At 39.9% G+C, this 20,943-nt stretch overlaps 1 protein-coding gene across 1 annotated transcript; it reads right to left on the bottom strand.

Annotated features, from left to right (window-relative positions):
- Positions 1-4,066: 4,066 nt before the first annotated feature.
- On the bottom strand, positions 4,067-20,943 carry csnk1da (casein kinase 1, delta a). The gene is made up of 9 exons (XM_026324548.1): positions 20,426-20,943; positions 12,889-12,999; positions 9,915-10,063; positions 9,139-9,367; positions 8,861-9,031; positions 8,522-8,670; positions 7,922-8,090; positions 7,404-7,516; positions 4,067-5,799 (listed from the first exon to the last, which is right to left on the bottom strand). The coding sequence occupies exons 1-9, from the start codon at positions 20,499-20,501 to the stop codon at positions 5,749-5,751; spliced, it is 1,218 nt and encodes a 405-aa protein (XP_026180333.1). The 5' UTR covers positions 20,502-20,943; the 3' UTR covers positions 4,067-5,748.

Below are 20,943 nucleotides of genomic sequence, written 5' to 3'. Positions count from 1 at the left end.
ACTGTGGAAGACGTGAAAAATGGAAAAGAAACTAGCATGAAATAAAGGTGCTGAGGGACTAAAACATCTTTTATCCCATTTTAGCCTATTTCTGACCAAAATATATTATCTAATTAAAACACTCAGTAGTTGAAACTGAATACTGATTTTTTCCAGTATACGGACCGTTGCTATATAAGCCAGTAGTAGCAGGAACAACAGGTGATTTACTGATACACTGTATACTATCATGCTTTGTAGTGGCCCTGCACTGTCGGTGGCCCCAGTGATTTGTAGCTCCACTGGATCTCTGGAGCCAGACAAGGTTTTTACCACCACAACCACCCTGAGCTAAGCACACCCCTACAGGGACATGTACTCTATTCTATTGTATGTGTGTGTGGTGATCAGGCTTGTTTGTTTGTTTTTAGTAAATTCTGTATCACCCAAAGATCCCAAAAGATATTTTTCTGGATTTCTACAAATCAAATACACACAGCTGCTGTGAGGAGGTGGATGGTGGCTCCATCAGCGAATTTACAATCTCTTAAAGCTGAAGGATCAATCTGTGCGGTAGAAATGGAGACTGGACACAGGCCAAAACCCAGAACAGCCAGTCTCTGGGTAACATGATCATTTCAAGCCTTACACTGACGGGAATGTGACGTGAGCAGCCTAACAAAAAAAAAAAAAAAATACAGACCATCGAGACCATGCTAGGCGTCTCCCTAGAGCAATATGGTGCATTTTAAATCACAAGCAGCTTCAGAAAACAGTTAACTGCTAAAATATATGCTTTTTTTTTTAAATAAAACATCCTCTGAGTGCCCATTTACATGTGTCAGAGTTCAACTGCTTAGTGGTGCTTTGCTTATCAGCAAACATCTCTGGTGTCCACTCTGGTTTTGTTAGAGCAGACAGTAGTCCTGAAACAGCTTCCCAGCCCAATGCTGAATATAACTGAAGGGAATATGCCTTTTCACCTTGGCGGTCATTATGGCCCAATAGATTTAACATGTTCAATTGTGTTAAGGGACGGCTCACCAGTTGAGCTCACAGTAGCAAAGTGTTGCTCGGCTGTTCCAGACCGCACAAGACTCTACAGTGAACCTGGCTGCTGTAATCCCTGCCCTTAGCTGCACAGAAATGGAGCAGAGCTGGCCAAGAACCACACTATAATTACTATGTATTCCCAACCAAACTACACTTTAATGAGGATTTCTATTGTGCCAGGAGCTCATGAGGTACTTTGCATTAACAACTATTTCAATTAATTTGATAATTCTATTTATTTTATTTTATTTACATAATAGATTGTGAAACCAGGGTGAGTAACATGGTGTTTATTCCTGCTAAACCAAAACAGTTGACAATTGCTGACAGTGTAAAGAAAATACTTATTGTCCTGTTTAACTGTTTGCTTATTAAATAACTTTGTTATTGTTGAGAGTAAAATTGTTCAAGTCATAATTGGGAAGTTAAAGAATAAGGTTGTTCATTTGTATATTATTAGTAGTTCCCAACAATCCCTACACTAAAACCAAAAATGAATTCCATCTACTCACAGTTACCATATCAATCTCCAACCTGGATTAGTTTATTCATCTGTGCCATAGACCTCCACTGTTGTTTAAAACTGATTAAAACACATTCATGCAACACACACCTATCCATATATGTCTTTCCAAACACCAGACCCGCATATGCCCCAAAACCTGTTTTCTTTCAGTTTTCGTTGCGCTCTGCACGTTCGACCACCGTAAGTCTTTGTATTGTAATTATTCATCTTCGCAGTGAAATCACAGGCTGCAGTTTCATCGCAGCAGCTCATAATGTTATATAATGTAATGTAATGTAATGTAATTTAATGATAAGTGTGTCTGGACCTGCGTGCGCTCCCAGAAATGTCTGGGCATGCTCCTGATGAGGGACGGTGTCCTAGGGGATCCTGTCTCTGGCCTGGAGCAACACTATGCTGCAGTGGGCTGCACTGTGTTGTGGGTTCATCCAAGTTGAATCCCTTTATCGTGTATCAAACCGAATTACGCTCAGCTTTCTGATCCCACCCATCAGGCCACACACAACGATGGTGGAAATAAAAGGATAAACAGTTAAAGGGGTCTATGCTGGGTCTATATGAGTGTAGAAAAATCTTAAGTAATGAATGAGGCACATGTAAAAACAGAAACGACTGGTGATATTAAGCATTAAGCAATGTTAAATATAATTTCCTTACCACCACTGGTATCATGTGGTTTTTTTCTCATTAAATTGCGTGAAGAGATTATTTCATTTTAAAGTGAAAACGTTTAAGTATTGGGACTAAAACCGCAAATCCTGACCTGTCGGTGAACTAACGCCATCGTGCTCGGCTTCTCTAAGACGGAGCGGTCTTCCAGCCGCCGCTGGCACGATGCGCACGGTCGACTGGCTCCGCGTCGTGCTACACAACATGCATCCAAAATGTGACGGACGTTACAATCCCCTTATCTGAACATATGGCTGCAGGACTGGCCGACGGTTTCCTGCTTCCCTCGCATCAGTCCCATGATGCCACTGACCAGTACAGGTGAGGACAGACTGCAGCAGCCGCCAAGTCACCGGGCCAAACGTGTTTATAGTTTCTTACCGGGAGATGAGCGGCCTCTCCTCCAGCGTCCTGCCTCCTCAGCACGTCTGCCTGCAGAGCCGCAGCAGGGCAGAGAGGGCCAGGCGTTAGGACGCTGGGTCCCAGTGCCTCAGGTTCACGGTTCTCCCTCAGCAGGTCTTGGTCTTTGGCAACCGGGACTGCTCAGCATGCTGGTTTAGGTTTTATGATTTCTCCAAACATGAGTGTAATGCTCACGACATCTTCCATAACTGTGCAGGAACACCCCTTTATTCTTCATGCCATTAACATCTCATTGCAGAAAAATGCATTTATTTATTTTTAGTTTCATAGGCAGACTTCATTTCATAAATAAATAAATAAAATGGTTTTGTCCACAGACGTGTATGACACTACACCCCTGAACTGACAGCTGCATTTGACCTGCCTCTCCTGCTACACTAACCCCACTAAAACATCATGATCCAACGGTGATTTGGGTTATTCATAGTCTAAGGGTCTTTATCAGTCTTTAATAAGAGAATAAAATAATAAGAGAAGAGAGTTACAAAAGGGCGTGTCGTTATTTGTCTATATTTTAAGCAAAGAAATCAGTCTTTTTGTTTTCATCTAAGTAGAAGTGAGACTACTACACTTCTGCCTACTAGCCTTACTAACAATACATTACGCTGCTTGAAACGAATTTAAACTTCAAGTGACAAAATACAGGTAGGTGGTATAGAGAAACTCTACAATAACTTGAAAGACATTTAAACTAAAGTCCCTAACCAAATTTTAAGAATTAGTTTCATGCAAAGAGCTAGCTGCAGTTCTGGGCCAGGGTAAGTTTCCCTGGCATAAACCAAAAGATTTACACATGAAAGACAGTTAACTTAAAGTCATCTTAGCCACCTTCCCCACCCCAACCAAGAAAAACCAAAGTCAGATCAGTAAATAACTAACAGACATGTTTTACAGGACTAATGACTTGCTACAGACTTTACCCAACAGATGAGAGGCTCCAAAGAAAACTGAGGTTTTTGAAGGGCTGCCATTATTTTTCCTCTAGTGCCACTCTCAGGACAATTAAGGCATCCGTTCACCTAAAAGTCACACAAAACCTATGGAAACAGACTCAAAATGATCTTACTATAGCCAGAGCTTTTCATCTCACCTAGTGCAGACAATAAAGACAACAAATGTTAAGTACTTAATTTATTTACACAATTTTAAAATACACAAATACAGTGGCATTACAAATAACAAAAATCTGGTGGGAGTGGAAAGAAATATTCCCATGAGTACACAGTGAAGAGATGCATTGTGGGGTACAAGCAGGCATCTCCACTGCATGCTAAAAGCAAATATTGACAGATATCAAGGAATAAGTGACTAAAGAAAACATGACAGATTGAAAAGTAAACCATTATCCCATGTAAAGTGTACTTGCATGTATCATAGTCAAACAAGTTAATCCATCACTTTTTTGTTTTTCAAGCCCAGACTAAATATATTTTCAACAAGAAAACGGCCTGATGGAGTGAGGCAATTCCAGTCCCGACATACACTCATCTGAAACATACACCGGCTCATGTAGACTGGGTAGACAGAATAGGCACATTCAGTACACCATAACAGAACAAATGTACAAATTACCACTACAACCTGTTCCCCCTTTAACTACAGAAATTGGCCTACAATACTTTGCAACCAGTCAACTACATCAAGAATTTTCTACTTCAAACCCTGCAGGTCTACTGCTCAAATCAATTGTTCTCTTGACAGAAGCAAGTGGGTCACCAAGAGCCACATGAAGCCTGTGGTTCTAGTACTGTTGGGACTCAGCAAAGACCTCCTTTCTTAAGACAACACTCAGTCCACAGTTCTCCAAAACCTCCTTCTTTCAATAAGTCTCAAAAATCAGGATTAGAGCTGATCCAGGCATGGTTTCATTGACCAACACTAAGCCTGTTGAGTTTTCAGTTCCGCTCATCTTTTTGTGCTCTAACTGATCATGACTGAAAAGTTTTGAGGAGTAAAATTTGCAGAATGTGCAAACTGGAGTAAAATACTGTGTAATGGCACATAATGGAGCCGACCACATTTTGACTCAAAATGGACTCATAATGGACAGATGGTCCTGAGTGAGGTCGAGGAGACAACAATTTTAAGAACTGAAAATTGAGCATGTTCATCCCCACCACTTTGAGCTTGTACAATCCTAACACAGAACCACAAACACACACGCACACACACAAAAACACATCACTATGCACCTTGTTAAAAATGACATCTCATCCATTCAGTGTGGACAAAATTGACTTCACAGCCATTTCACTGTTCCAATCACAGCTTTCCCAAGCAGCACACTGCAGTCATCACCTGAAAACAATGGTGTGCTGCGTGTTTTTGGATTTACTACAACATCCTGCTTCTAATGCACCTGAGGAGGACAAAAATAAAATGTATAATATGGGGTCATGTTTGAAAATACACCATGGCACTAAGCCTTGTGTCCCTTAAAAAAAAAAATAAACGGTGTTATCCTACCTTCAAAGATAAACCTCAAACACCAAAAAAGAGAAAGATATTAACAAGGAGTCTTTCAGGACATAAAGTTGAGGCACTGTCCAACTCTGCCATGATGGATCACGTGTCTTGAGTTCTGTTTAATAACTAAGACTTTTCATTCTCGTCTTCAAAACCTTGTAAAATCTGACCAGTGGAACTGTTATAATATGAAAGAATAAAAAAGTAAAACCAAAGATTAAAAACAGTTAAAAAAAAAAATAAATAAAAAAAAAAGATGCCAGAGAACAGTGACTCCATGGCTTCATCAACAATAAGGAAAAGGAGGGGGAGTGTTTCCACATCTTCCATGCGAAAATGCGAGAAGAAGGAAGGCTGTGGCTGCTCCTTTGCCAAGGTGGTTAATGCATCTCAACTACACTTCACCCACCCATCTCTCTCTTATGCACACGCACACACATGCACGCACGCGCACACGCGGTGCTGCAACTCTTCCTGTTAAGTGAACATGAACACATCCAGACTTGTGCATTTGTTGGCAGTTCTTCTGTGCCATCTTGTCTAGTGTGTGTGTGTGTGTGTGTGTGTGTGTGTGTACTGCAGGTGGTGCATGTTGAGGCCTCCATGGTGCACAGGTCAATGGGGGAAGGGTTTCACCGTGGAGCTGCAGACTGGAGGCCGCTGGGTGTGACCCGGGACAGAGCCTTAAGAAGGCAGATAAAAGGCTGTTATGATTATGTCAATGATCAATATTAACAAGCAGTAAGGACAACATAAAGGAACAGTTCAACATGATTATGCTTATTGACCTTCTTACTGAGAATTAGATTAAAGGATTGATAGCATTCTGTTAAATCAGCAGGGGGTTAGCTTAGCTTAGCACAAACAGGAACCCTAATTAAGGCTAGCCTGGCTCATCTAGGTAACAAACTCTCATTGATCAGCACCCCTAAAGCCCAGTACAGCAACAGTATCAAGCACTTGAATATGCTCAATATACGTATATACACACTTTGCATATATAAATTTCTTGTAAGATGAGTGAACTGATCCATGAAGACACATAAAATAAAAGAAACTCTCTAGTGGGCCCCATAGTAAAAATGTGTCTGGGTTTACTTTCATACACAAGAAATTGCTACAGTCCTGCATATTAATACATGCAAATGATTTAAACTATTCAGCAGAATTTAGGTTATTCATGAGCTGGGCTCTTGTCACATCTTTGTTTATTGATGACTCTGATCACTAGGGGGAGCACTTCATCTACATGAATGCAGAGCTTATCATGGGGCATTGTGTGCCATACCACTGTAGACCCCTCCACCTCAAATGTATTTTCCATTACCCCATTATTGTTTTAAATCAATTTACTCAAACCAAAAGAACTGCAAAAAAAAGGAACAGAGGACATAATGAAGCTGTTAAACTGCTGCTGAGACGGATGGTAAAAGAAACACCGTCTAACAAAAGACAGATGATGACCCTAATGTTCTGATATTACAAAACTGCTGCTATGATTTAGATTCAAAGCTTTATTGCCAAGTCAACATAGTTTACTGGAATTTGTTTTGGTTAGTCCATTCAATCACATTACAAGGCACCCTTCACTCCTAAAATGAATAAAACACAATTCACAAATACATATGGTTCATTCCCTAAAGTAAATGGCATAGTAAGTGGCTCCCAATGCTAAATTAAAAGAAAAATCTGGGGATATGTTTCTTTGAAATCGGGATGTTCTTCTCTGGATACTTGGTAGATTTCTGCATGATGGTAAAGGATTAAAAAGGCTACATGCTGGGTGGGAGGGATCCTGTAAAATCTTTATGCCTTTTTTTTTGTAACTTAACATTATAGATTTCTGATAAAGGTGGAAGGTCACACCCAGTGATTTTTGAAGCCATATTCAGGACCTTGTTCAGTATACCTTTGTCCTCTGCAGACAAATTTCCAAACCAGACTGTTATTGCAAAAGTGATGGGTTGCTTCCCTTTGAACATGAAAATGGAAAAAAGGAACAGAAACATTTGGTGTATATGAAAGGGAAGTGCTTTGTACTGCCTGAAAAGGACTGGTTGTGCTGATACACATTGTTTGTTCTTGTGATCCTGTATGGTTTCTTTTTTTAAGATTTGTTAGCTGAGCAGAGGTTATTCCACTTATCAGTTATAATCTTATTCTAGAGCAGATTTATTTTACAAGATTTAGTATTAGTATTATTTAGATGTAGTATTAAGTGCTCCCTTTGTTCTTTTCAGCTCTCACCAAACGAGTTGCAACTTAGCACAGTTTTGTCTTTGTTTACCTGTGAGGTGGACATGCGGGATGTGTCCTGGCGCCCTGTCAGGTCTGAAGAGGAGATGTTGACAGGTGCTCCACGATGAAGGCGCATGCTCACTTTTCTCTCCTTCTCCATACCTGAAAGACAGAAAAAGTACAGTCAGTGGTGAGACGGTGGTGGCTTAGTAACTTTAATGTCTGAAGTAAAATCAACCCTAAATTAGAAAAAATGGTTAGCTAACAATGATGTGGCTGTAGTACAAAATAATACTTAATTTTTATCAGAAAACAAGCAAATTAAAACATTTAAAAGAAATTACAAACTAACTCAAATACAAGTTCTCAATTAGAATATGGAAATCAAATTAGAAAACAAGAAATGTGACCACTAAGTTCATTTTAGAAGTCTGAAGTCACATAAGTCTTATGACACACTAAAAGTAACAGTGTCATACTGAACATACAGTTGAAAATATGTGGAAACAAGATAAGAAAGGGGACTTTTGTCTTTGTTTTCTGTTGACAGAGTGCGAGTGTGCTGACCTGTGTGTGAGGCAGGGTTGAGTGGGGAGGGGGCTGCAACCTCTTGCGCTGCTCTGGCTCTTCCTGAGGCTGAGGGCATCCCCCTGGCCCCAGGGTTCCTGGTATGCCTCAGCCTCTCCTCCCGCTCCCGGCGCTCCCTCTCTGCATCCTCCACAGCCCTATTGGCACCCTGAAACACACACTAAGGCTTAATGCTTATCAAGCCACACCTGCAAATGAATATGCCTATTGAAAACAATATACCATGTCAGTCAGGGTAAAAAGATCAGATATGACATGCATGCAAACTTACTATGGTAAACTACTGGCAGCATTGTTGTCTCTATAGAATTACATATTGCGTAGAGTGACTGCATCTACTGCAGATGAAAGCTCAGAAAAAGCTAGTAAATGGAACTTTGAGTTGATATTAGCTTGCCACACAACAGGTTTACAGTAGTGTTAAAGTTAAGAATGTGGTTGTTCCAGCAACAAAAAGTCGACTCCTCCAGCTCTTGGGGGTTATGAAGCTGTATTGCCAAAAAGCCTAAACATGGAAGCAAAAACATTTCAAAGAGAAAAGAATCTGCTCAGTATGGCAGTCACATAAGTACAACTTACAAATTTGAGCATGTTCCAGTCAAAGACGTAGTCGTAGGAGAATCCCTGTCTGTGGAAGAGGTTCCTGAAGAGCTGGCGGAGATACGAGTAGTCTGGTTTGTCATCGAACCGCAGAGAGCGGCAGAAGTTCAAATAGGTGGCAAACTCCGCTGTGAAGACGAAGAGGATGAGAAGTTTCCCCAAACAGGCACTATTCCAACATAGACAACAGACACTACTCCACAATGATTTCCACCTCTCCATCTAAACGCTGTGCTAAGGCTGAACCAATGAAAAACTTTGAAACACCATTAGGACAAGAAATTCTTCACAGAACTAATAAAAAATGAAGACTCATACATGGGTAGCCTTTGCAGAGAACCTCAATGGGTGTGGACATTTTCTTCTCGCTGATTCGTTCATACTTCTGTCTCTTGGTAGCGGCTTTGAGGCCTTGCCAGGGCAGAGAACCCAGGTTGAAGTACATGAGGACGTATCCCAGTGACTCCAAATCGTCCCGTCTGGACTGTTCTGTAAATGGGGAGACAACAAAATCAGCAGGCCAGAAGGATCTGAGTGACTTACCCATTTAGGGCATGAGTCAGTATTTTTATAAACTCCACATGGACAGGTCTTACCAATGCCCAAATGTGTGTTTATAGAGGCGTAGCGGGCTGTGCCAGTCAGGTTTTTGTTCTCGCGGTACGGGATGTGCTGATGCGTGCGGGCATCACGGTATTTCTTGGCCAGGCCAAAGTCAATGATGTAGACCAGGTTGCCTTTCTTGCCCAGCCCCATCAGGAAGTTGTCTGGCTTCACATCTCTGTGGATGAAGTTCTTGGAGTGGATGTATTCAATACGACTGATCTAGAGGGAAGAATCGGACACAGATCCTAAAATACAAAACTAAAAGCACTTGAAATTGAAATTTCCTTTTTGCATGGAGTCAACAAAAAGGTGCGGATCAGTGAGCTTTGGAGGAGTTGGTGTAACTAATTATGGATAAACACAGACTAACTGGTTCCAGTCTTTATGCTAAGCTAACCAGCTGCTGGCAGTAGCTTTATATTTACTTTACAGCCACAAGAGTGTTCCCCTGTAACTCTCTGCATGAAAATGAATAAGTGCATCTTGAAAAACCATTCCTGTTATGACCCACTTATGTACCATGCTGCAAGGCAATGAAAATTTAATGTAGTGGTTTAGAGTAGATGGAGCCAGTGGTCTGAGTGATGGACATGTTTACAGCTTTCAAGTTTGCCAAGAGAGCTACAGGAGACATACAAGAGACATGTCTTCAGGACACATTTTTTTCACAATAACAGTAACTCCAGCAACTACATACCACCATCAGCTTCCTGTTTTGTTTGCACCACCCTCCCCCACCCCTTTTCTCTTCCTCACTGGCTCTTACCATCTGGTCAGCCAGTAGCAGGACTGTCTTCAGGCTGAACTTCCGAGAGCAGAAGTTGAATAGATCCTCCAGACTGGGCCCCAGGAGTTCCATCACCATCACGTTATAATCGCCTTCTGCTCCACACCACTTTATAGTTGGAATACCCACTGGAGGACAGGACAAAGCAGAATACAGAGAAAAACGTTTAGTGCTGTAGTAAAAGGAACGTTCAAACTAATCTGTGGTGCTATGTCGGTACCAGCTCTTTTTTTTTTTTTTTAAAAGAAGCAAACATGTCTCCACACATTTGGCAAAGGAGAATAGCACAGGTTAAATCACAAATAAGCTACAGAAATTCCTGTATGTCACAGCTCAGAAATAATAGTTATTTCGTGTTAAAATTGGTATCAACATGTTAATCCCACTAACAAACATCTGATTGTATTCTTGCTGAACCCATGCCATATCATGACCATGTCCATGACGGTGACTTGTCCATGTATTGGACAGACCTTGAGTATTTGCTGCTAGCACCTGAAATGCTGCATCACTGCTAATTGATCACAGAAACCTCTGCAACAAATCAATCAAAACATTTACAAAGCGATTGAACATTTCATTTTTAGGTAGAACTGAACACCAAAAGTTTACTATAGCTAAGATGTACATGGTCAGGTTTTTAAACAAAGTGCCTGATACAGGCCAGTATGACACTACTGTAGAGAATAAATATAAAATTCAAAGGCTGGAACATGTACACACTGTCACTGGCCCCACACACAAGAGGCCAGCTGGTTTAGTAGTAACTGGTAATTGGCTGATACTGCCAAGCCAAAGAGACCATCTGGCATTTCCTTCTAAAGACAGACAGCAACAAAATGCTACTGCTCAGCACTAGCATCGCACACACACACACTCTGCATCAGCTATTTTTATACATACAACACAAATACATCCAGCAGTCTGGGTCAGCCACCATGTCCTAATAAATCCCACCACACTGGAACAAAAATACGTGTGTGTGTGTGTGTGTGTGTGTGCGCGCGCGCGCAGTTATCCTTATAGAGACAAAATGTCTCTTTTACAGAACAGATTCATCAAGTAGACTGTTCGTCTTGAACACAGAACATATTTACTGAGGCCACACTGAATTTAACAACTAGCAAACTAAAACTAATCTAAAAACATAAGTATCACACCGTTTTTGGCCACCAGAGCAGTACAGGGTATAGGACCATATAAAACCTCTCTGCTGATGAAGGTGCACACATGCACACCCAGAGTGACAGGTTCTTTCTTGCCTCTCCCTTGCTGGAAGCTTGTGGGATGGTTTTGAGCTGAGCTCAAAATGTACATACCCAACTCCAACTGGGAGGTTATTTTCAATGTGTTGCCAGCACCTCAACACTGGAGAATGACACATATGCTTTTTTTTTTAGCCATGCTAGCAATGTAGCTGCAGGCATGGCAATGGCGTTTTGCTGGTACATCAACCACTTTGATCCAGACTTAGTCGGATCCTACTAACTTTGGTGAGAGGAGGACTTGTGTAGTTACTAGTTACTTCGCTGATGAAGGGGAAACCTATGCTGAGCAAGTAAAATAAAGCAATGGACAGTAAATATAACCATTTAACAGTATAGAAAGTGTTCTACAATTAGCCCTAATCAGCCATTTACAATGTCAAAATGCAGGGGTTTTACTGATTATTACAATTGCTATTGCTATTTCAAAATATGAATAGTTCTACCACCACTGAAAATGCTTCACAAAGTGGGTGAACATGAAAACATTACATCTGCTTACCACTTTGTGGATGGTAGCATGCTCACATTAGCATTTAGCTCAGAGCACCAAGGTGCTATCTTTATTTAAAAAAAAAAAAAAAAAAAAAAAAAGGCTTAGCTGTTGACTCTTAGCCTGTTCTTATTAAGCCCAGGCAGCTTGTTCAATTTAGATCAGAGAGAGGACCACCTTTTCCCAGTCGTGGTAGGTGGTACCAGAATGTTGTTAATGCACAATTAGTGCTAGGCAGGATGACCAAAAATTTATATTACAGTATTTTTCAAAAATTATACCGATCTCACAGTATATGAGGGTATGTTATATTTTCATGCATGAGTGGGTGTTAACATTTTCTATCCACCATTTCCTTTCTTTTTTTTTTTTTAAAAGTTATTTTTTTGGGTAGTTTTTGCCTTTATTTGACAAGATGGTGGAGAGTGACAAGATATGCAGGGAGAGAGCAAGGGGAGACCTGCAGAACACACAGCGGCCGGTCCGGGAGTTGAACCAGCATTTCCACAGTCGTGGATGGACACGCTAATCGCTACACCACCAGCGGCCCCTGACCGTTTTTTTTTGCCATAGGGTGTCCCTTTAGCAAAAGTGTCTTCAAGTGATATCTGACATCTCCTTTCCAGTGACACCTGCTGATGTGTAGGACGTTGACCTTAGTTTCTTGCATTCTTCATATTCCAAGAAATGATTGCGGCTTAGGTTGTGGAACAAATTGTTTGTGTTGCCTCCGTCTCATCTTTAGCGGTGCAACAGTGAAAGGGGCCCCTCTAAAACAGTCTCGCGCCACGTTCTGACCCTTGTGACATACACCGGCATTGAGATGTGTTAAAAATTCATATCATAACAAAAATAAACACCGGCACTTGGTTTGAACTGGTGTACCGCCCTGCACTATTCACAATGAATGACACCCTGTGACGTTTTTTGTTTGTCTGTATTCGTGAAAGGGGAAGGTCAAACTCAGCTCAGCAGTGTCAGCAGCCAGGGAAGAAATAACCATCAATCTAAAAAAAACATTGCACACACACCATTTACCAGTACCTACTCCAAGTTTGCTCTTCAGTTAACTTACTATGCAGCAGTTAAAGGATGGATGCTAGTGTATGTTTTTAGGTGCCTGTAAATATTTATGTGAAGTACCAAGTCCTACATGGCAGGGAGTGTATGTACACAGTGCTAGAGTATACTTTACCTCCTCCCTGCATCATCTTGTAAATTTTGCTCTCTATGTGGAGCTGTGGGTGTTTGGTCTTCACACATTCCAATTTGATGGCTACCTCCTCCCCAGCAGAGATATCAGTACCTAGATGGAAGCAGACAGACATGTTAATTGCAAGGTGAGACATTATGAACAATGTATTTTGCTAAGATAACCTAATATTTAGATCAGTTATTAAATGAAACAGTATTTAATCTGGAGCTCAGCATATAAATTGTGTGAAACAAGTCTGATAGCTTGCATAAGCTGGAAAAAAAAAACAAATTACTTAAGTGGAGAATGCCTGCCTGGATACATAAGAAAATTTCAATGGTTACTACAGCAAAGGTAGCCAAAACGGAGAACCCTGCTCTTTGCTCATGTAGCTACTTGTATGTGCAGCCCAAATTCCTCAAACCTATCATTACAGTTTCATTTAAGTTCTTTAACTGATTGCAAGGATTTTGGAACTCCTTGCTGCTCTGTGTGATCTGACAAAAAAATGCTTCAGCTGGTTTCTTCCTAAATATGGCAACAGGATATTGTTCCAAATGAACAACCAGGTTACATAATCCCATGTCACACAAACACCATCTCATATGGGCTGCAGCTCAATTGTGAAGGCAGTCAGCAGCACCAATGGAGCATTATTGATTTCGCTGTATGATGTCATCTGGATGGGCTGTCCTCAACCTGTGCAGGGCACATAAACAGGGCCATAAGCCAGTTTAAAGGTGATGTTTAAATAATAACTATTAAAATAATGCTGCAGAAAGGCCTGTCTATTTGTGGCCATGTGACATGTGAGGTGCTGTGGAAAAGTTCTGTTACAATGCAAGAAAAACAACAGCATAGGCTGGCATAAAGCAATTCTGCTGCTGATTCAACCGAATTAAATGGCATTGATGTGCCTCTAACCAGATCCATATCTAAAGCAGTTTGAGTGCTTTAAAAGGGTTGCTTTTCCAAAATTCCACTGACCTTTACTGTTACAGAGAGAAATAGTTTGTTCTGTGTAACTGTTCAAACCCTGAGATTGACCACAGTTGAAATCAGTGGCTCCTAAAGTTTTCCCAAACTTTTTCATATTTCTTAGAACCTTTGGAGGAAGTTCCCCTTTTCTGTGTAGGAACCACAGGAACTGAGAAGAGCTCCTACTTTGAAATAGGTACTTTTCAGAACAATATGAACCATGAGCGACATTCATAGTGATACGTCAAACACTAACTTAAGCCAATGAAGCACCACAAACTGGCATTTTTAAAAGTCATTTTTAGTAGCGTAAACAAGTTTTCACATGGAAGAAACTCACAAATGGACCAACAGTGGCAGATGGGCTGCTACGCCGCCATGAAAATTCAGAGATCTTGATGGATCAAAGCAAAAGCTGCCAATGTAAGACAGCACCCACTTAAACATAACGTTAAAGTCTTCACTTCAAAGCAAAAACAAGAAAATATGACAAGGCATATATCATTGACTTTAGGATCTGACAGTTTGAAAGTGAACAAGCACCATGTATTTATTTTGTTCACTAAGAAGTTGCAGTTTTATATGAAGTACAATGTTTAAAATAAATTCCAGTGAAGTGGAAGGAAAAGGCATGAACATTTGTGGACCGTGCGTTAGTGTGCTACAGACTGACATTACAGTCGAAAGAAGGTGTCTAATGGATGGCATGACACCAATAATGCAGGATCAGTTACTGCTTCCTATTTATGTTGATCAACAAAAATTAGAGATGCACTGATTGCAATTTTTTTTGGCTGATTCCCGTTTTTTTTTTTTTTTTTTTTAAAGTAAGTGTGACCTGCCGATTCTGATTTATTTCTAAAGAACAGTAATGAAATCATATGCAGAAATGTTTTCTTCAATGAAATTTTTATTTTATAATCAAATAAATTATTAAACATTACAGGATCTTCTCACAACAAAGTAATTGTGCCTTGAAAAAGGTAAAAAAAATGAGTTCCTGTAACTAATATAGTAGAGTTATATTAACAAAAATCTTTTCCTCTGAAATTTTTTATTTTATAATAAAAGGAATTAATAAAGGTTACAGGATCTTACAAACAAAATAACTAACAATAAAATAACGTGCTCTGCGCCTTGAAAAAGTTAGAAATAAAAAAATAACTAAAAGTAGGCTTACTAACAAAAATGGTTGTTCCCCCATGTTGTATTTTGGCCTTACAAATGTTACAAACTGCGATCTTTGTGTCATCTTCACTCGCAGAAACTAACTTTCACACCAACCACGTTTACACACGACTGTGAGTGTACGCGTGGCTATGACGTCACTGCCTGTGCTGCAGGCAATAAAAGGATCGGCTCAGAATTGGCAAGAGATAAGACTGACTGGCCGGTCATGTGAAAAATCTGCTAATTCAGATTACCAGATGGTCAGTCGGTGCATCTCTAACAAAAATCAGTGAAAAATTACAACTCGTATTATGTCAATCGAATGAGCATGCCTGCGAACAGGCACATGTATAGTTCTTGATTATTCTGCTTCATATTGCTGTAATGTGAATAATACACTAGGTAGGGGATTGATTAAGCACTTAAAAGAATTAATTTGACTAAAAAGGCATTTACAATTTCATAGGGTAAATTACTAAGAAATGCATCAATAGATGAATTAATAATGCAAACAACCATTGCTTGCAGTCTAACACTGATGTAAGAGGTTAATGCTTTAAAGTATGCTGTTCACCCATGGATTTAGCATACTTTACAGTGTAGAGGTGACCGAATACTGTACTACTCCATATTAGTCTAAGTACACTTTGAAACACACCCAAAGACGTTTAGAGAATGGTGGTTTCACTCTGTGCGTGACTAACCAACCAATCAGTCAGTCAGCAAGCACAGTGACAATGTCTGCTAAGGCCCTTCATAACAACACATATCTGTGTGTCATCAAAGGAATGTAATTTGCCTGGACAGATTTTTCTGGGGAAGGCAGGCCCTAGCTGATCTTCTCAGAGAGGGGGCGTTGTTTTTGTTTGTGTGTGTGTTTATCATGACTGCTGCTGGTGGCAAAACATGTTCAGACAAATCCCTCAAAACTGCATCCCAATGCAATAGAGATAAAATAGTAAGTGTCAAACCTCAAATTTACAATGAATAAATCTAAATTACAACAAATAATGCTGAACAAACGCAAACGTCCTGCTGGGAATAATATAATGAATGAGCTCCATTTCTTCATAACTGTAAAGAGGTGACGTTGAGATAACCACTACAGACATCATACGTTTTCACACAACGAAACCACAAAGTTTCACAAGCAGAACGACAGCAGCAAATGCGTCAGCTTAAAACCTGACTCACCAACAGCATTAGTCTGAGCATGTTCTCTTGTTGTTCCAGCTCTAAAGCAATCTCAATGTTAGCTTTGCTTGTATGAGCGGGCCCATCCCTTTTAGCATGCATTCACTTTATCTGTCTATACAAGCAGTTTGAACACATTTTGTTCTTCAGACTCCGTGCTTCTGCAAATTAAAGCCGAAATAAGATATTAGGCAAAACACTGAAGTGCCAGGTGCCAGTTTTCATTTGAGCAGATTTATGTCGACATAGTACAAGCTGTGCATGACACATTCTAAGGTTCAAATGTAAGTTTGCCACTTGGCAACTAAATGTTTCTTTGACAGCTCTGTGTCCAGTGTGAGTATTAGATCCATGGGTTTGAAGCATGGCTGTATTATGATGAAGCATCAGCAGGAGGATTTTTGAAAATACATCTTGACACCTAACTGCTTATGCCAACTGTCCTTTGACAGTCATGACGGTGATTCCAAGCTTGTGTAGCAGATCTGAATATCGATCAGTCCACATTTGTATCCCAATCACAGCACACAAGGTTTTATTATGAGCTGGTCTCATCTCTTCTGCAAGAAGAATCCACCACTCACACAGCCCTGCATGGTGTGAGATAACATACTGCTTACACTTTGTAAGAGATTAATGTGGGACATACTGTTAAACAGAGCTAATATCAGGTACTGACCAGCTTTTATTTAATCTGCACACACAGAATCCTACTTTTGGTTACATCTTGTTTGAGAGTAAATTTCATTTGATTGTCACAAATATAAAATAACTTCCTATAATCACAAAGCACAGCCATCAGACATGCACAGCAAGGTTGAGTCTCGAGGCACTCAGAGGGGAGAGAGAGAGGCAAGACAAAAACACAAAGAGCTTATGTAAGTAGCTGGCAGCTCTCACTACACATATCCAAACAACAGATCATGTGGTTGGCAGACCAGATCCAATTAATGCATGAATTAACCTTCCAGTTCCTGTGCTTAAAAGCAACATTCAGAGGCCGATTAATTTGCCATCTCACCCAGAACTGACTGAGGCAGATCAACCTAGCCATGAAGTCTCTACTTAACTTAGCTAAGCGTGCAGTGAAGCCTGACTGGTAGAGGTGTTTTTTTAAGGCTGATATTGAGTTTGATATTTGAGGAAAAAGAGGAAAAGCTATTTATCAGCCAATGTTTCATTTATTTATTTTTTATAAGCAATCCCATGGAAAGCATATCAGCCCCATCTTAAGGTCTCTGCACAGGTGATGTGTAGAGCTTAAACCGGGACTTTGGCTGGGCCCATCAGGGTGAATTCAGAGACTTTTTTATTTCTTGATTCTACCAGTGTTAATTTCGTTGACGAAGTATTTTCGTTATAATTTTTGTCAACGACAAGTTTTCACTGACAAAAACGAGATGTTAACTAAATAAAAATTAAGTGATGACGACCAAAACTAAGTAAAAATATATTGACATTTTCGTTGACTAATAAAAACAAGACGAAAATGTGAGTGAGGGACATTTTTTAGAAAAGATCCAATCAGAATTAATCTTCTTAGACGCACACGCACATTTAAAAAGTAACTGATCCACCTAGTGACACACGAGTACACGACATCATCATAGCCTACACTGGGTTTCTGTCTGACTTAAACTATAATGAAATGAAAACAGCTGGAGAAAACAAAAAGAAGATTATATGGGTCAGTTTCATCTTTGATGCAATGGCATTACTGCTAAATACAGTTTTTCTTTTAAATATTTTGGAGTTGCACTTTTGCTTTAAAGAATGAAGAATGTCATATGCAAGTTATAAACGATGCATATCTAATTTTTGGTCTTTTATGGAAAGGCCATTTTCCATATATATTTAATGAAACTTGTTTATCATTTAATTTTAATTTAGAATATTTTATATATTACAATGGTTTTACTAAATTACACTGAAATTAAACCCAATAGATTTTAGTCGACTAAATCTACTGTAGATTTAGTCGACTAAAATCTATTGGGTTTAATTTCAGTGTAATTTTAATTAAACTAGACTAAAACTAAAACAAAGCAGATGACTAAAATATGACTAAAACTAAAATAGCATTTTATTCAAAAGACTATGACTAAAACTAAATTAAAATCTGTCAAAATTAACACTGGATTCTACCCTGAATAAAAAATATATCGCAATATGTTCATCTGCCATAGTCACATCACAGGGCATGCAATATCAAGTTGGTATATTATAGCCTATGACATACTTCAAACAAATACGCAAATACTGTTTTGAGGACAAATTAAGCCAAAGTGAAGGGGGTCAAGCTTTGTAATGGTCTGTCATACTCGCCGTTTTGTCGTGCAGTATTATCAGGTCATGCACTCAAGTATGCAACAGTGCATGAACCAATCTTGCAAAGCTCAAAGCCTTTGTGTGTGTGCACTTGTGTGAAGTACGTTTAGGGCCTACAACGTCATGCTGCAACTTTTTCCTTGCTTGATACAAAATAAAAACTCTCACTGTTCTTATTTACCACAGCTAATCAACAACAATATTTACCAAGATTTACCAAACAACCAAAGCATGTCTGCCCCGGCTAGTCATTGACCACAAGCTTAAAATGAGTGAGGTCCCAAAAAAAAAAAAATCACCAAAAGCAATATCACTTGGATGTCATTGTTTTGGCAAGAGATGAGATGATGTCAGCAAAAAACAGGTATTTTGTCTTGTTTTCTGTATTTTAATATTGTGATATTAAAAAGCACATTTTTTTCCAATATCAAGTAGCACTGATATTATCTGAATACACTGCATTCCATGGTAATGCTGATTCAATCAGTTGATTTATTTATCAACTAATCAACGTAACACCCAACTATTTATCAATAATGTATCAAGTAAAATACCAAACTCATTAGCTGGCTCTAGTTTCTCAAATATATAGATTTGCTGCTGCTTGTTCTTTTTAAGATCATTGAAGTGATTCACAGTGTTCTGGGCAGAACTCTGACATCACATGGACATGTGACTAATAATTTATTCAATACTTGAAACAAACTACATCATTATGCATATGAATTAACTGGTAAACTCTTTCATCCTGAATACCAACAATATTGCTCATGCATATCATTCCTAAGTCATACTGTGTGCGAGTTCCTAAAGGTAGACTTTAATGTTGATTACATATCAGTGTGAAGTCATCAGTCCACGCTTCATGAATTAATTTCTTTTCTCCGCTGTCTTAAGCTCAGAAAGATGATCAGCTGTTCCCAAACACTGTTGCCAAGATATGTGGACCTCCAATATGTCCGCCAGATGATGCTATGTAATAGATTGTGTAATAAGTCCTTCTGACATTTAACATGTTCAGTGAGCATTGTAATTAAACAGCTCCAGCTTTATAGATTTAAAGTTTCTGTGTATGCACCACAAATGCATAGAGGCCAGTACTGAGGCACCTCCTACTCTCACTATCGGTTTCCAAAAACTCACCATAACAGATAACAGCATCACTGGTAGTGGTCGATCCAAGTCCACCCTTTTGTGACTAATATTTAACCAGCTAATGCATGTCTTTCAGTTAGGGGTAAGACTAATCTATACTCCACTCTGTGGCCATATTAGCAGTGAACAAGTAGATGACACTGACTGACCTGCCACACAGAAACATGTATAGTCTCAGAAGCTAAGCTAAATATTGAGAAATAAATCCCTCAAGTGTGCTTTTTAAAAAAGCAGCATGGGTGTAGCTGAACACAAGACTAGACTGACCCAGACGATGGTGTTGGAGGGTAGCTGTGCGGCATCAGTAGGTAAGACAGGTGGGATTTACCTGTTAAAAGTCGCGGCCTGGTCATTTATTGTGCTTTAAATAGGAACTCCAAATATCAACCACTCATTTGCTACCACTGGGTTTTAGCTTTACAGCAGCCGACAGCTTCTGCTCCTGTCCTTCACACGGTTCATTTGGTCAATCACTTCACACCTTGCCAGGAAGGGGTCCCCACATTTAGCACCTTCAAAACATACACCTTTTACTCTCAATAAACACCGTTTCTCAATGCTAGCTGTTCGCTAGCGATGCTGCTAACTCAGCTGCTAACCCTAAACAGCTGATCCGTTAGGGAAAGCTAGCTGGCACACACTTGCTACCCCGTTTCACCCGCTGTAAGGCAAAACACAAACACGACAGTCATTTTATTTAACGGCAACCTACCGAGGTAGATGTCTCCAAATGATCCGCTTCCAATTTTCCTCCCCAGCCTGTATCTGTTTCCCACTCTCAGCTCCATGATAAACAATCTGCGGTCGACTAGCAAGCACGCTCGCTAGCTCCGAAATATCCAAAACGTTCAGGTTTTAAAGACCAAGTCTGTTTCAGGGCATCTAACACCGAAACTGCCTTCAAGCGACGATGTCTATTTCAGGGCTGAAAATGCAGAAGCATTTAACACCGAGGCTGGCTTCAGGCGACGATTCTCTATTCGCTATGCTGGCTTCGAAAGTCAGCTCTCACAATCTTTCGCCACTTATTTTAAAATACTACTACCTTCATATTGTAGTAATACCGCGGTTGTTGAACATGTTAAAGTGTCTACTTTTTGCTCTTGCGGTTGTTGTTGTAGATTAACTTTAAAACTCAAAGGATGATGACGGATATTTTGGAGGTAACGCTCGAGATTTCGCTCAGCTCGTCTCCTTGCTGCTGCCTCCCCTCCGTTACAGTCTAGCAAC

The sequence above is a fragment of the Mastacembelus armatus genome, chromosome 8, assembly GCF_900324485.2.
Source record: "Mastacembelus armatus chromosome 8, fMasArm1.2, whole genome shotgun sequence".
NCBI lineage: Eukaryota > Metazoa > Chordata > Actinopteri > Synbranchiformes > Mastacembelidae > Mastacembelus > Mastacembelus armatus.
This window is presented reverse-complemented; position numbering and strand designations above follow the sequence as displayed.

Coding starts and splice junctions, on each gene's coding strand:
- csnk1da (XM_026324548.1), bottom strand. CDS start 20,501: ATGGAGCTGAGAGTGGGAAACAGATACAGGCTGGGGAGGAAAATTGGA. Junction 8,671..8,860: donor TCTCTGCAAAGGCTACCCAT/GTATGAGTCTTC, acceptor TCGTCTTCACAG/CGGAGTTTGCCACCTATTTG. Junction 7,517..7,921: donor CAACCCTGCCTCACACACAG/GTCAGCACACTC, acceptor TCTGTCTTTCAG/GTATGGAGAAGGAGAGAAAA.